Raw genomic sequence first — 17920 nt, 5'->3', positions numbered from 1 at the left:
ATCATGCATTATATAATTTTAATTTATGTATTTATAATAACAAGAAAACTGAAAGGTTAAAAGTGTTAAGTCACATATTTCAGTGTGATTCCTGGTCACAATACTTTAATAAAATCTCAATATTTTAAAGCACATACATGTTTATTGTAAATTATTTCCAAAGTGAGGTATATTCAATTTATGATTCTAGGGAAACTATATAGATTTTATAGAAAACTGTGGACTTTAGGAATTTGCTATATACATATGTTATCTTCCAGTTGTGGGGAAATAAAAAATGTAAAGATGTAGAGAATTCTAACATATGGAAGACAGTGTTGAGTAGTAAATAGTGCATTAGGATCATTGGGAGAAAGACATTGCCATCAGATAGATCAGAGTTCAAATCCTACTTTGATAAATCACTAGCCTTAAGATATTTGGTGAATATCTTAAGTATTTAACCTTTTCACACTTCTCTCATATACAAAATAAAGGACAAAATAGATGGTGTAATGGGTGCCTGGGTGGCTCAATTGGTTGAGCATCTGCTTTTTTCTCAGGCCATGATCTTGGGGTCCTGGGATTGAGCCCCTCATTGATAGGGCTCCCTGCTCAGCAGGGAGGCTGCTTCTCCCCCTTCCTCAGCACATCCCCCTGCTCATGAGCTCTCTCTCTCTCTCAAATAAATAAAGAAAATCTTTAAAAAAAAAAAGATTGTGTAAAAGAGAGAAGAGTTGATATCTACAATTCTCTCAGTACCTTGTGAAGTCTGTGTTATAGTCGTTACTACTGCTATAATTATTGAAGCCAAATTTCCAACTATGCCTAAAAAGAAACCACCTCTACAAAGTCATTTGAAATGGGAAAGAAGGCATGTCTGCCTTGAAGACTTTTTGTTTAATTCTTCTTTAAATATTGACATTTCACAAATAGACTTACCTGGGGACATGCATCTTTACCTCTGAGGTTCATCACTCAGAAGTTTCCCTGTTAACACAGGTGAAGTGATCATATGTTATTGCACACAGATCTTTTGCAGAAATCATGTTTAGCAAGAAATTAATGAATGGGAAGTATGTGTCCCAGAGGGCTGGTCATGAGGGAGAGTGGGAAGTTAGAAAGAAACTTCAATAGGCAAATTTGTCTTCATTGCAGCTTTACCCAGAAGAAGGGTGCGAGAGCTGCTTGCTGTAAAGCAGATGGGACTATGAGTCCATGGAGGCAGGCCCAAGCCGTCTCTGTCTTCATGGACCTATGTTTACAGAGACAATACAAAAACACAGAAAACAGGGCAAATGGAGGTCTGGATTCTAATCCTCACATAGCAGCCTGCTATCTTTATAATCTGATCTCATTTGTCTGCTAAACTGTCAAAAATTGGCTTGGGCCATATGAGCTCTAAAATCCCTTTCAACATTAGAGTTCTTTTGCCCTCTGATTATAGTGCCTTCAGAAATGACAGAAGTGCTTAACGATACTTATACTTTCTCTTTTACTCTTTTTCTTTTATTCCCGTGAATATTTGTTCTCTGTATTACATTAGGAGACCATAAACATGAATATGTTTCACTGGAGAGACCAGAAGGAGTTTTCCTGCCTGTGTGTTCACAAGGTCCTTCAGTTGTACTTTTGTCATGGTCTTTACAGTTTGTTCTTCTTATTAAATGTGCTGGGGGCTCTTTAATTTCATCCTTGGGTTGTAGACACACATTACTGGTATTTTTAGAAGCACTTTATGAGTACAAAATCTATTCCCTGTGCCCTCATCAATTTGAAATTACCATTTTAAGGCTGATTAAATAAGGATTAGTGCCAATGTTCTACTTATTAGGCTGTGTCTTCAACTGGAACTGATGATGTAGTATTTGTCAATAACTAGTTCACAGCCTTAAATTCCACAAAATGAAACCTTTGCATCAGAGTCCATCTGTCTGAAAATTTTGAGGCAAGCTTCCATGAAGAGGAAAGCCATCTATTATATGATGATATAAGCGTTAAGTGGCATGTATCACAGCTGTTTGATTACTGCTGGGGAGATGACTTGCATTCCCCCTAAGCCCTCTATCAGAATCCAGCAGTGATGGATTGAATTCCCCTTGCCTTAGCATGATGATGGATTACTTTAGAAGAATATATAAGAATGGGAGAATCTGGGCAGAAATTAATTAACATCATAATGAAAAGATGCTAGCATCGATCTTTACTGTGATATGAGATTGATCCAAGGAGTTGGTAAAATAGTCACTAAACTTTCTGAAAGTATAGATGATCAGTCATTCAACTGAGTTTTTGTTCAGTGACACCTAGTTCATTATCATGTAGCAATTGTCAGATTCAAAATTTATATCACTGCCACATATTCTATACATGGACACATACATATACAGAGATTTCATATGGACAATCACAGTATGTTCTTCACGTATGGTTCACAATGTACACTTGATAGTAGTGTCTTGAGGAAAGATGCTGGATAAGGGAAGGAAATGAAAGGATGTGGTGGTAGATACTCTATGAAGTGGATGAAAAAAGGCATTAAATGTGAGACAAGGTGAATCTTTGCACCTCAGTATGACCACGGCATTACTCATCTCTCTGCGTGTCAGTTCCTGCCATGTAAATGTTGTCATTTCCTCTGCCCATTTTACTGGATGGGCAGGCAGACAAAATAAAGTAATATATTTTAAAGCTTATAGTAAATTTTAGATGTTCAATATATTATGTGTACAGGAAGAATGTGTTTTTTACCTTTTCTTTCTTACATAGGATGATTAGATGAATGAAAGAAAAAAAACAGAGAAATAGAAGTAAAATAACACACTCTGAATATTCAAAGTAAGATTCTAATTTCTTTAAATGAAGATAAGGGGTTTAATATTTCCTGACTCTCAACTTTTCATAACTAAAAATGAAAAAGAGAAGCCAAGTGATAACTTTGAAATAGTTAAAATAAGGAATTTTCTTTTTAAAAGTGAGGATTAAGAATATTGAAAAACTTAGCAGATAATTATTTCTTTGACAAGAAGATAGTCCTAAAGAGGTCTCGCCTTATTAATTTGGAAGATCTCATTTCAAAATATGTGGGGAATTTTTAAAACACATCTTTAAGTATACTGCTTGAAATTCAACTGCTCAGTGTAAAATGAAATCAGACCACAACCAAGTCCAGAGGAAATACAAAAAGTACTAATAAAACTATAATTATCTGCCTGGGAGATAAGTGCTGAGCCCATGAAAAGAGGTTAGTGGCTGACAACAGTGAACGACCCTTCTTTGTTTCCCCCGAATTTTTTTTTTTCCCTCAGTTTAGTGAGTTCCTAAGGGGATTATCCAAGAAGGCTGATAGAGTCCTGCAAGCTGACACATAAGTTTGTTCTTGGAGTTGATGAAAAACAAAGGTTTATAGGATGAGAACTTCTGGAAAATAATGAAAAGGAGAGTCATTTAAATATTCTTTGTTTGCAACATTACATAGTTGAACAAGTACCCAAAGACATGAACCATGAGCCCGTCTCTCATAATTTCCAAGAGAAAGTACTGTCCTGTCCTGTCCGTAGTGCTGTTGGGAGAAATGGGGCCTGGGAACAGGGTTTCAGCACATTTAGTCTCAGGGTGGAAGACTACTTCTCCTTTATGCATTCAGGAATAAAACGTGTATTTCGGAGCCATCACATGGCAGACATAGTGCTAGGTGCTAAGGATATAAAAAAATGAAAAACCTATCATTCCTTGACATTAAGAAGGATACCATCCAGGAGGGTAAAATACATAATGAAAATAATTAAGACAACATGATTAGTGACACAGTGGACAACATAACCTGGTGCATAAAAAGGGCTTTGCTTCACTCTGCTTATATAATTTAGGGCAAACCAGAAAACAAACAAACAAAACAAAACAAACAAACAAACAAAAAACCTTCCAAAAAAAGCAATAACGAGAGCAAACACAGCAAAGGGGAGTCGAGAAATCTAGGAAGTTCTGAAGAAAACAGTTTCTTGGAAACAATGAATTGGAAATGTAAGAGAGCAAGGACTGTTAAGAGTCAAATGCAAATTATACAGAAGGGATAATGTGACTGAACACCTTTCCCAGAATTAATTGCAAAATGTCACATCTGAAAGTGCCTTTGCTGATCTCGATGCTGGTGTTGATGACACTTCCACCAAACTAAAATTCTATACAAAATAGCAAGCCTAGAAAAAAAAAAACAGTGCCTCAAGTTTTTAGATGGTATGATATGATTTGTTATTTGTTACGGAATGTGGAGACTACAACTTCTTTTGCAAGAATGAATGAAGACTCCTGTAATCTTTTCCATTTCTTCCTCAATCAATATTGTTTCAAAATGAAGGTTGCCTGAAAGAACTCCATTGAGCAAAATCCAGTTAATTTAAAACCTTTTTGTCCTAAATTATGTTCTTATATTTCCTAGGGTAATTTGTCACAGAATTTTATAGTAGTCATCAAGATAATTAAATTCTGAAACAGGTTCTAGCAGCAGGGAGCGTCAGAACATAAATTAAAAGGTTTTTAAATAACCACATTTTATTTAAATCCCCAACTGTACACTCTTAAACAAATTTACCTTTGTAGCATTAACAGACTTACATTGCTACATTTTAATGAAAAATCAAAATTGAAAGCCTTTAATCATAATTGCTTTTAATTCTAAGTGAAAGTTTGAATTACAATAGTAGCCCTTGAAAAGGAAGGGTGTTTGAAGTTGTTTCCTGCTGACAGTTTTAATTTGACTTGCTTTTAATTTTTTCTGGCTGCTCTAAGATTTCAGCTGACGTTGCTTCAATTTTAAGTCACATTTATGTTTAAATAAATTTAAATACATAAATAGAAGATGTGAGGATAACAACCAAAGAAAACAGAAATGGAAAAATTGACACAATTAAATAGAGAATATGAAGTAATATGAACAACAGACTTATGAAAATCAGTGAAGCTAAAATGCATAATAAATGAATACAAAGGAAGAATTCTAAAAGAGAAGTAGAGAAATCTCATAGGGATATGCTCTAGATTAAAAAATAAATAAATAAATAAGTTAAACAGTTCAAACACCTACTAACCTGCTAATAAAGGTTTAAAAAGTTATAAATTAGCCTAAAGAAGAAAAAAAAATCTTAAGAATGATTTTATTGTCTACAAATACGATGATTTTTATTAGGATCTGTGAGCTGATCTAAAATTGGAACTATTCAAATAATGAAAACAAAACAGTCCCATGCAGTAAAGAAATACCATCTCTTATGTGACATGACAGAGCTCAGATATTCTGAGAAACAATTCACATGAGTTTAACGTGTCCTAATTGCATAAGAATGGTTCATTTTCAATACTTTTAATACAAATGCCTTTCTGATGAAGATGCTCCTCTAGCCAAAAAGAAAATAAATGCATATGTAATTAATGTAGCACTTTATTCATATTTCAAAAATATTTCCCAGTATTCATCATAGAAAGACATCATTGTCACACCATCTGATCTTTTCTATATCTCATTTGAGAACAGATAACATATACATAGACACGTGTACAGTCTACCAGTTACTTGTTTCCATTCATCATGGAAAGATAGATAGATAGAGGACAGATTAAATAGATATAGGGATATACATGTAAACATGTATATATTAATATATAAATATGGAGGCAATGATTTCTAGGGCATTTATCTGTTTCCATATTTATGTCTCCATGTGATATTGGCAGAACTGAATTCCAAGTGAAGAGATGGGATTATACTTGCTATTCCTCCTCCTAGCCTAACTATCCTGCCATTCTGTCTTAGAAGCCATGATGAAAAAAATAGCGATTTTGAGTTGTGGCGTAGGCATTTTGTGGTATGACAACCCTCTTCACACCCAGAGCCTAGTCATTTGGATGAGGACCTGAGCTTAGGATTCCTGGCCCAAGTTCTTACTTTGCTTTTCCCAGAGCACTATTTAAAATAACCATTTAGGAAAGGAAAAGTAAATTGGAGGAAATAAGAGGGGGAGATGAAGCATGAGAGACTGTGGACTCTGAGAAACAAAGTGAGGGTTTTGGAGGGGAGGGGGTTGGGGGATGGTTGAGCCTGGTGGGTCTTAAGGAGGGCACGTATTGCATGGAGCACTGGGTGTGGTGCATAATCAATGAATCTTGGAACACTGAAAAAATAAATTTTAAAAATGAAAAAAAGAAAAAAAATTAAAAATAAAATAAAATAACAGTTTAGAGTTGAGTCCATGAAAAATTAGTGACCTTTGCCCTAACCACCTTATAAGTAGTAGGTGCCTCCTTCCAGCTCTCTATCTTCTGCTCACTTGTGACCTGGGACAGGAGCCTGCCCTTCCCCTGGCTCTTGGTGTCACCCTGTTTTTAGGATTTGTAAATAATAACCTTGTGACTTAACTTTCTTCGTGTAAGTATATTGTTAACTGTGCTTTCAATCAAAATGACACCAGGTTTCTACCACCCCATTGTGGGAGATCAGATGCTCAGATATACTTTGTGTGGGTGGCTGGTGCCTTTTCATTCAGCAAGTCATACTCTGCATATTCTTAATTTAATATACCAGATATAGACCCTCTACCACAGAAGTAATCTGAATTAGATTAACAAGATTAATCTTTACAATTCTACAGAGTAGACCCAAAATAGCCTATGTTAATAAAGTATAGCAGTGATGGAGATGAGTGAAAATTTTCAAAATAATTCTTATTGATTCAGTAGCTTTTATTTGTATTTGGCTATATGTGGTATTCCAAGAATTAACAGCATTTCAAAGAAAAACTACACAGTATATAGTGAATCACAAAGAGTTTAGAAAACTGCCTTAATTTAACATCCTAATTTATGATCAACTCTTCTTGGATACACATTCCAAGATCACAGTTCTAAGAACCACACACAGGTAAAAATCATAAACATTCTTGCTATCAAGTCTCTCTAGGAGCAGATAAAATATTTCCTTTCATTAGTGTTAGAGACCATAGCATTGAGTGTCACTCATTCACTAACTCAATGTATCGATAATGCTACTAATATTTAATGAGCACTTACTCTACTGCAAGGCACTGAGGAACAAGATAGACATGACCCCTGCCTAAATGGATTTTTCAGAGATATAGCACTCCATTTAATTCCTTAGGACCTCAGCCAATACGTCTGAAAATGTCTAAATTAATCTATGCTTGCCAAAGTTCCTTTTGCACCTAGAATTCTTCATTGGTATGGAGAAGCAGGCTACGTGTCAGCATTCAGGCATATAAGGAATGTTCAAAATGACAAAAGATATTATAAATCAGCACCTACAAAGCAATAATATGCATTTGAAAGTAGAAAAACTAAATCAAATAAGCTTTGCTGTCCAATAGGATTGCACCAAGATTTAAGTATTTTTATTACCTTTATGATTTTACTAATATATTTCCAAATGAAAATATATTTATTTCATTCTACCTAGGGAAATAGCCAACCTCTTTAAAATTTCCAGAGTTGTCCTGAAACTTTGTAAGGCAAAAAATTAAATTCTTTATTTACATATTTTCAAGGCACTTTAAAAAATAAATTTTTATTGTTTTGCATTAAGTTCAGCTAATTCCTGGTGTGTGTTAGAATAAAACAATAATATCTGAGAATGTCAGTTATAAGCTCCCTATAATAGCTCATAACTTCTGTGGTTATCTTTGCTGTTCTTTAAGAAGCTTTCACCAGGGGTGCCTGGGTCGCTCAGAGGGTTAGGCCTCTGCCTTCAGCTCAAGTCATGATCTCAGGGTCTTGGGATTGAGCCCCATGGCAGGCTCTCTGCTCAGCAGGGAGCCTGTTTCTCCCTCTCTCGCTGCCTGCCTCTCTGCCTAGTTGTGATCTCTCTCTCTGTGTCAAATAAATAAATAAAATCTTAAAAAAGAAAAGAAAAGAAAAGAAAAGAAAAGAAAAGAAAAGAAAAGCTTTCGCCAAACACTTGTTCATCTAAAATCAATTAAGACTCCCCTAATCTTATATCTGATAATCATTGTGTGATAAGTTAACTTTTTTTAAGCATGTGATTTTTTTCAGGAACATACTTTTGATAGAAAATAATTGTGGGAGTACACATGGTTAGAGTAGGTGACAAACTACACCAAAGGAGTATATTGCTGCTGTTAACATTACAGACAGGGGAAAGGGTGTAAGGAGGAACAAGGTTAATGCATATAAATGAGGGGTTTTGTGGACAGGAAGAAAGTGGAAAGAGCTTTGGACTCTGGACAGAGTTCCAGCTCTGCTACCAAGTGTCTATGTGACCTTGTGTTAGCTGGTTAAACACTGTGTGAAATTACAGGATAGTGCCAGACGATCTTTAAGATCCATTTCAGGTAAAAAGACCATAATTCCAACCATAATATAATATTATAATTCAGCCCTTTAAAGATATCCAAGTCCTAATAGTGGCCTCTAGTCAGAGTAATTGCTAACCTTTGCTCTGTAACAAATATAACTTTTAGAGCAAGTAATTTTAAAAGGTAGGGGCTCAAAGGATAAAAGAAAATGAATAGGTTACATTGCCAGAAAGAATCTGAAGGTGGATAACAAATCAGGTACCTGTCCTAAATGCAATATGACGGTAAAGAAAGGTCAATGCTATTGTGAGATACACAACAGCAAACCTGGATACAATAGTTCTGCCTTGTGCAACTCAGCACTTGAAGGGAGAAGTTCAATAAGACTCTAAAGTGTTAGGAATGATTGGATTTAGTAAAATCCAACAAATAAATGGCCATTTTCTTGCATATTTTAGAGGTTAGCAGTACATACTGATAATGTCTTTGGATTAAAATATGTATCTATGTATCTATATCTACCTGTCTACACTTAAGTATATGTTAGATAGATGATAGACAGAGAGAGAGATAATAGATAGACAGATAGATAGATAGATAGATAGATGGATATTAAGCAATTTCCACCAGGATAACTGCTACTGTTACTTGGTAACAGTACCAAGTTACTGACTGCTGGGAGTTCTTAAATTAATTTTTCTGCTGAATCATCAGTATGCATGACAGAAGGTCTGGGGCACAGTAATGATACATATTCATGTTAATAAATATTTTTTGAAAGATGACCAATTAAATAGAATATAACTAGTGTGGGCTTTCAGGTCTTCTAAGTACCAGAGCAGTAATCTTTTCACTTTACCTTTGTGTTCTTTTTTTCCTCAAGTAAATTACTATTTAAACTAATGAAATTTTGCTTTATGTGTGGAGTAGTGTATGTTTTACCATGAAATATTCAGATAGAGCTGTTAATTGAAACAAAATGGAGAAATAAATGTTGTGTAAAAACTTCTGAATTTTAGTTCTATGAATTTCAGAGATTTCAATATTGTTGGAAGGGCCTGAAGAACAGTGTTTATCTGTAGGTGAATCTCAGGGCTGTTTCAAATTTTTAAATCTCTAATCTTGTTCTTGGTTTGATAGAAAAGAAGGTCTGTGAGAGTTTCTTACTCAAGATTAAACCACAGCCAGAATGCTGAAGTCAATTTATTATATCTAATAAAAAAGAAATGTTGGTTTCTTTAGAAAGAAAGGTAGATCTGGTGGTGTTTTTTTGTTTTTTGTTTTTTCCTTTAAATTAGCGGTGTGGAGGGACAAGGGAAAGAGTTACATTTATAATTATCTATCGTACTGTCAGTCTTAAATCTCCTAAAATATGTCTCCCAAGGCACCTGGGAGAACTGGACTAGGAGACCAACCTGGCTAGGTCTAGGATGTAACCTAAAGTTACATGAGAAATGATTACAATAAAAAAAAAATCCGTTATTTTAATTTATTTCAAATTCCCCATATATAAGCATTTAAAAGCAAATGTTTATAAGTTTTCAACATTTAGACATATTTTCCAAAGTAAATAACTAATAGATGGTTTTAAGGAGTATTATATATATTTTGAAAAATATTGTTATTTGACTTTTAGTAGATTATAATTAGATTTTTACTATTTTTATCAAAAGGAAAAATCCTCTAATCAACTTTGCTGCTTTTAAATTATTTATTTTAAATAGAAGTCCAGTTATTCTTTCTAATAGCTTCACATATTAAGTTACACTTTTGACAAAAATGTTTTTCATTATGATTCAAAATAGCACATTCTAACAGCTTGATTGAGGACCTGTAATATTGTCTATATTTTAGAAGTGGAAACTAATAATTAATCTTAAAAGCAGAGATTTCTAGTTCCTGTAGGTATGAAAACATTTTAATTGCTTTGATAATTTGTTTTCCACTATCACACTATCTCTGGAGGGTTAGAAACTAAAATATTGGGGTTACACAGATAAAGCACATAGGTGAGATGTAGAATAAATAGGTGATTTGCAAAGAGATAGATATGTACATTATACACCAATTTGCGTTAATAAACAGTAATTAGGATATGTATCTACCTAGACAAGCACATTTATGGCACAGTTATCTTGTCTTATTACACAGCATTACTGTAGTGCTAAGTAGATTTAGATAGATTTACAATGATATCTAACCTTTCAAGTATCATACGGATTTGAGAGTTTTACAAGCTTCTGTATTAAGTGATTTCTTGTGTAATTTTTAATCTCCTGACAGTCGTGTACTTTTCTAGAAATGTCATATAAAATAGTTCTTTTTTCCTCTCTCAAAAACATCACAATATCTAATATATCACTAAAATCCTTGGCAATACAATGCTATAATTAACATAAAAGAAAACTTTTGGGGTTTCTGGTCTATTCCAGTTTATACAGTAAGAGTGTATTCAATAGATGAATAAATCAGAGTAGATTAAAGAAAAAAAAGCCTACATATTATAAAACTATCTCCTATCTCTGCCTGTATTACACAGAAAATGAAGCATACAACACTGAAGCATATTTAACTAAATTTAACATAATTTTCTACTATACTGGCTTTATTGATTTCTCATATGAAATCATGGTTTGGGGAGGAATTCTACTTGAAGTATTCACACAGTTCTGAGTCAGCATTCTCTAATAGAACTATCTGAAATGACAGAAATATTCCATAATCTGCCTTGTCCCATGTTGTATATATATATTAAAGACCTTATACAAGTCAACCCCAAACAAATAAACAAACAAACAAAAACAAAGCAAATAATCTGATTAAAAATGGGTGGAAGACCTGAACAGACATTTTTCAAAAGAAGACATAAATGGTCAACAGACACACGAAAAGATGCACAGCGTCACTCACCATCAGGGAAAGGCAAATCCAAACCAAAATGAAATATCACATTATACCTGTCAGAATGGCTAGTATCAAAAAAGAGAAGAAAAAAAATAACAAATATTGGCAAGGATGTGAAGAAAAAGTAACCTTCCTGCACTGTTTATAGGAATGTAGATTAGAACAAGCACTGTGGAAATTGAATATGGATGTTTCTCAGAAAATTAAAAATAGAAATACGACATGATTCAATAATTCTACTTACTGGGTATTTACCCAAAGAAAAATGAAAACACTCATTTGAAAAGACATATGCATCCCTATGTTTGTTGTAGCATTGTTTACAATAGCCAAATTATGGAACCAACACAACTGTCTATCCACAGATGTATATATACAATATGTACACATGTAGACAATGGAATATTACTTAGCCATAAAAAGGAATGAGATCTTACCATTTGTGAAAACAGGGATGAACCTAAAGGGTACTATGCCAAGTGAAACAAGTCAGAGAGAGAAAATCAAATGTCATAGGATTTCACTTATATGTGGAATCTAAAACAAAACAAAACAAAATAACCAAACGGATGAATAAACAAAAACCAGAAAGAGACTCATAAATACAGAGAACAAACTGGTGGTGACCATAAAGGAGATGAGTGGGAGAGGTACAAGCTTCCTTCTAATTATAAAATGAGTAAGTCACAGAAATGAAAAGTAAAGCATAAGAATTTTTTTTTTAGCATAAGAAATTTTAAAAAATAGGATACGAGGAAACTTTCTCAGGTGATAAGCATACTTACAACCTTGATTGTGGTGATGGTGTGATAGTGTATACACACATCAAAGCAAACCAGTTCATATACAGTAAAACTGTATGCTTTAAAAAAATTTTTGTATATTAATTATACTTTGATAAAGGTTTTATTTTTTTAACACATATGTCTTCAGTCATATCCTTGGGATGATTACATATTTTCTTATCAATATTTTTCTTTAAAAGTTTTATTTATAAAATATGAAATCCCCACATTATGATCTGAATTTTTTTATAAAACTATCTTTTAGAGTCATTTTAGGCTTATAACAAAACTGAGAGAGAGGTAGAAAGATGTCCCATGTACCCCCTGCTTCTACATATGAATGACCCCCGACCACAATCAGTATCACTTAACAAAACAGTACGTTGGTCACTCAGACTGAACTTGCACTGACACAATATAATTACCCGAAGTCCATAGTTTACCTTAGGATTTACTCTTGAGAGTGGTACATATGGGTTTGACAAATATATGATGACATATATTCATCATCATAATATTGCCTAGAGTACTTTCACTGCCCTAAAAATCTGTGCTCTGCCTATTCAACTACCCCCCACCCTGGCAACCACTGATCTTTTTGTTGTCTCTACAGTTTGCCTTTTCACAAATGTCATATAGTTGGAATCATTCATTATGCAGCATTTTCAGATGGCTTCTCTCACTTGATAATCTGTATTTAAGTTTTATAAAAGACATGTCTTTTATATGGCTTGATAACTCATTTCAGCACTGAATAATAGTCTGTCGTCTGGTTGTACTACAGTTTATGTATCCATTCAGCAGCTGAAGGACACATCTTGGTCCCTTCCAAGTTTTGGCATGAATGAATAAATCTGCTATAAATCCTTGTATAGGTTTTTGTGTGGACTTGTTTTCAACTTTTTCCTCAGTAAACCAAGGAATTCAATTGCTGGATCATATGGTAAGAGAATATTTAGTTTTATAAGAAACCACCAAACTGTCTCCCTAAATGGTTGCAGGATTTTTCATCCCCAGCGGCAATGGAGAGTTTCTCTTGCTCCACAAGTGTACCAGTATTTAGCGTTGTCAGTGCTCTCAATTTTGTCCATTCTAACAGATGCAAAATGGTATCTCATTGTTGTTTCAATTTGAATTTTCCTGATGACATATGATGTAGAGAATCTGTATATATTATTTGCTGAAGTGCCTCTATTGAAAGAGGTTACTGAGAGGATGTGACCCCTAGTTGACCTGTATGCCATTCCCAAGCAACTGATGGCTTCTTACCTCTTCCCCAGTCCTTGGAATGCATGTTCTACCCACTGTTCCTGTACTAGGAATTACTTCAAGGATGCAGCTTTGAGAGAATAACGTGTTGTTGAAACCACCTGAATTGTATAAGTGACTGAATCCCATTAAGTCCTCTATAGAGACTCTGAACATTTTGACAGGTGGGTGTGGAGAACTACTTATTTTGTTGCCAGCAAAGACAAGTCTCATATATAAGTTCCCTTGGTTATTAAAAGTGCCACCTACCAATCTGGACTAACCTGGCTTTTTCTTTCTTTCTCCTTGTGCTCTGTGTGTATGGGGGCCAATTTTGGATTTCACCCAGGAAACTCACTTGATTTCAAGCCAATAGTCTGCTAAAATCTTTGGCCGTATAATTTACCTTACTCTGAAGACTGCTGTCTCTGAAATCAATATAATTTTTCCTACTTTCTTTTGATTGTTAGAATGGTATATTTTCTTCACTTATTTTTCATCCGTATGTACCTTTAAAGTGGGCTTCTTAAAAACATTTTAAAAAATAAAGTGAGCTTCTTGTAGACAACATATAGTTGAGTCATGTTTTTTGATCTACCCTAATATTCTTTGTCTTTTAATTAGTGTATTTAAACCATTGACATTGGAAGTTATTGTTGATATAATTAGATTAATATCACCATAATGGTTACTGCTTTCTATTTTTGTTTGCCCTATTCTGTATTCCTTTATTTGTCTTCTACTCTTGTCTTGTCTTTGTAGTTTAAATGAGGGTTTTATATAAACACATTTTCTCTCCTTTCTTACCAGATCAATTAAAAAGAAGAAGAATATGACATTTTATTTTAACTATACTTGTTCTTTCTTTGGTATTTTATGTAAATCTTAGTTTTTGAACATCTTATTTTCCTCCTCTCTAAAGACCTCCTTTTAATATTCTTGCAAGGTAGGTCTACTGGCAAGAAATTCCCTTAATTTTTATTTTCCTGAAAGTATTTATTTCTCTTTCACTTATGAGGGGTATTTTCACAGGTTAGAGAATTCTAGGTTGGTTTGTTTCCTGAATACTTTAACTATATCACTCTTTTTTTGCTTACATGTTTTCTGAGAAGTCATACATAATTTTGATCTTTGTTCCTTATTGGTAAGGTGCTTTCTCCCTCTGGCTTCTTTCAGAACTTTTTTTTTTTTTTTAATCTTTTTCTTTCTGTAGTTTAAAGTTAGATGATTTTACCCAACTCTAGGCTAATGTAAGTATTCCTAGGATGTTTAAGGTAGCCTAGGCTAAGCTATGATGTTTGGTAGGTTAGGTGTATTAAATGCATTTTCAGCTTATGATATTTCAAGTTACAATGGGTTTATCTGGACATACCCCATTGTAAGTTAAGGAATATCTGCATGTTATACCTTTGTGGTTGGCCAAGTCCTTGGATATTCTATTCTGGATTTTGTTTTCAGTCTTTGTTCCATTTGTTCTTCACTTTTGGAGATCTCTTGGGATATCTTCAAGCTCAGAGATTCTTTCCTCGCTGTGTCCAGTCTACTAATAAACTCATCAAAGGCATTCTTCATTTTTGTTGCAATGTTTTGCATTTCCTTATTATATCTGGCAATTCTTTGTAGTTCTTTCTTAGTATTTCTACTTTGCTTACACTGCCCACCTATTCTTGAATGCTATTTACTTAATCCATTGGAGCACTTAGCATCTTCATCATAGTTGTTAAATTCTGCCTGTGGTAATTCCAAAATCCTTGCCATGTCTATTTCTGATGCTCGCTCTGTCTCTTCAAATCACGTTTGTGACCTTTTGGTATGCCTTGTAACTTTTTCCTGATGGCTAGACATAATATATTAAATAAAAATTAGTAATGAGGTGGTATGTTCAGGGAAAGGAAGTATTCTATAATACTGTGATTAGTTCTCAGTGACTCAGTCAGTAGAAAGCTTGTATCTCTAAACTTTACAAGTATTTCTTTTTTTTTTCTCTTCCCCTCCCCCACTTAGAATGGGCCAAATTTCATCCCTCGGGTCAGTTACACTATAATAATATCCCAGCAGGTTAAGCTCTAGTTAACTAATTTCTCCTGGTGGCAGACCTTGTTAAGAGGACAGAGTGCTCTAGGGATATTTCAAAATGGCTCCTTTACCTCCCCTAAGGGAGGGTGGTGAGGAGGAGGAGATAGGCTATTTTTCTCTGATCCACTGAAAGGGACTGTTCTATGATATTTACTGTGGGAATCTGGTCAAGACCCTGAAGGTAAATCTCACAATGTTGTGAGGTCTTTCCTATCACTGAATCACCTGAAGATTTTAATGCTCAGACTGTCCACTCTGAGTATCCAACATATTGACAATTCAGGTTTTTCTACCCTGACACTTGTTTTTGACATGTGCATCTGTGAGTAAGCTTCAACTACTTGAATTTGCCAGCTTCTTCAATCTTGGGGATGAAGGGGCAGCACTCTGCTCTGGGTCTTCCCCTATTTGATGGATCCAAGCAGAATTTATTTTTCAGTCTGTGTAGCATTTTACTTGTTGCTAAATACAACGACAAATTTCAAGTTCCTTATATGTAAAACCTGTGATCTGAATTTAACTAAACATGTTTCATACTCAGTTTGTATATTAGTCATTTGGTACCTTAGTGTTAAACTCACATCAAGGTCATAACTATGGTTCATAGGAGACCTCAAATGTTCAGTCTACTGGACCTTAATGGTCAAAAAAATAATATAAGGTAATAAAATTATATGTTTATAAATCAATAAGAAGATAGTCACAGAGATATGTGCAGGTCAAGAATGAATGGTATATAATTTGCGTATAATAAATGTGCCAAAATTATAAATAACACATGAGAAATCAAATAGCAATTATTTAAATAGTAGCAAAATTTGCTTTAGGTTGAAGAAAAATGGAAGAGGTAAGTTGGTATGGTGATTTCTGGAGCTAAGTCCAGCCTTAGAAATACATACATATATGACAAAGTTTTATTTTTCAGTTTTTCCTTTAATAATTCACAAAATTTTCTCACAGAGACAGGATTTTTTTTTCTCCAAGAGCCCCTTAGTCAAAAGAAAAAAATGTAATACTTGAAGACCTCATCAATGGAAATACAGATTTAATAGGTTTATTAGAAGAGGGAGCTATAATACAATGTGCCTAAATAGAAATTTTTAAAACTATGAGCAAGATAGACATATTTCAGTTCTAGAGAGGGGAAGTTACTAAAGTACAAGAAAGAAGTCAGTAGATAAAATAAAGTGATCTAACCAAGGAAATGTTCAACTTAGACTTTGTGTGCCCTCCTCAGAGAGAAAATTCAAGAACTGTATGAGGTCCCATTCATACTGGGAAATGATAATCCAGGATCTGAATGGTTTAGAACAAAACAATTCTTACACTTTTCACCCATTTTATAGGAATACTATACAATACTATTCACAGTACCAAATCGCTTATAATTATGTCACCTGTTGAGACTAATTTTTCATAAGATCCTCACAAGCAGACTATTCCCCAAATGGTAAGATTGATATTCCAAATATTGTCAGAATAATGAAAATAATACAGCAATTAATATAGTTTTTAAGTTGTTTCCATATTTTTCCAGTATAACCATGTCCTTCAATTGGACAATGTTAGAATTCTCAGAATAATTTTCATTGGGCATAGTAGACCAATGAATATACTATGAAATAAGACAAAGATTTCTAAAAGTGAATATTAGGTCACATACCTGCATATCCATCTGTGATACTAATCGAATCGATAAATCCCTGTGATTCATAAATCATCTATAAATACTGGTGCTCCATTCAGAACCAAGAATGACCTGAATAGATACTTGTGAGTCTGCAAATGTATTAGTTCTTACTACAATTTATATTATGAACCAGCAGAATAAATACAAGTAAAAGAGCTTGGAGATCCTTAGAAGTACTTGTTAAATGTAACCAGAAAGCAGATTTGAAAATTTTGCCTTTTAAATTTATTTTCCCAGGGTCCTAATAAATGAAAGCTGGGCTGCTATCCAGGTTCCAAGCCACTAGAGCCTGATTGTTTTCTATTTGTTTCAGTGTTTAAAGCCAACAAAAGCTGCATTAAAATTGACGGTGCCAAGCAGTAACAAGCATACTTTAAGCATAGCTAATGTATGAACCCATAGCCCCAGGTTATAATTTTTCAAATACAACAGAATTTAGCGGCTAGGCTCTTTGTCATTTCATTTTATAAACAAAACAGTTTTAAAACTATACCTTGCTTATGAAAACCCCAAAATATCTCCCCAATAACAGAATGATAGTTTGTATTTCTCTACATTGTCTGCATTTTTGCATTTCTATCACATATTCCTTATACCCCATCCTCTTTACAGGAAAGCTTAAATGGAAATATATTGTCTCTTTCATTTTTTTTTTTACCACACACACACACACACACACACAAAACACACGCACACAGTTGGTTCTATTGCTTTCTTCCTGAATTTGAAAACATTCCTAATTTTAATCACTCACATCTCTGTCACAATTCTGAGCAACAACTCACTATTGTCTCTACTCCAAAATATGAAAAATATAATTATTGTATTTAAAGCAGCATTTCAATTCCTTTTAACTTATATTTCTATATTTTCATTTAAATAAGTAAACCATTTTAGTTAATAAGCCTTGGAATTTT

The 17920-nt window shown here is 33.9% G+C and overlaps 1 protein-coding gene across 1 annotated transcript in view; it reads right to left on the bottom strand.

The window, feature by feature from the left end:
- Window positions 1–17041, bottom strand: part of CADM2 (cell adhesion molecule 2) — a 464221-nt gene extending 447180 nt beyond the window's left edge. The window contains exon 1 of the mRNA XM_032882208.1: window positions 16977–17041. Coding sequence (XP_032738099.1) covers window positions 16977–17034 — 58 coding nt within the window. The 5' untranslated portion in view covers window positions 17035–17041. The remainder of the gene's footprint in view (window positions 1–16976) is intronic.
- Between the last annotated feature and the right edge of the window lie 879 nt (window positions 17042–17920).

Source organism: Lontra canadensis, unplaced genomic scaffold, assembly GCF_010015895.1.
Source record: "Lontra canadensis isolate GAN:19392208 unplaced genomic scaffold, GSC_riverotter_1.0 scaffold80, whole genome shotgun sequence".
Taxonomy (NCBI): Eukaryota; Metazoa; Chordata; class Mammalia; order Carnivora; family Mustelidae; genus Lontra; species Lontra canadensis.
The sequence above is the reverse complement of the archived record's forward strand: the minus strand, read 5'-3'. Positions and strand labels throughout refer to the sequence as shown.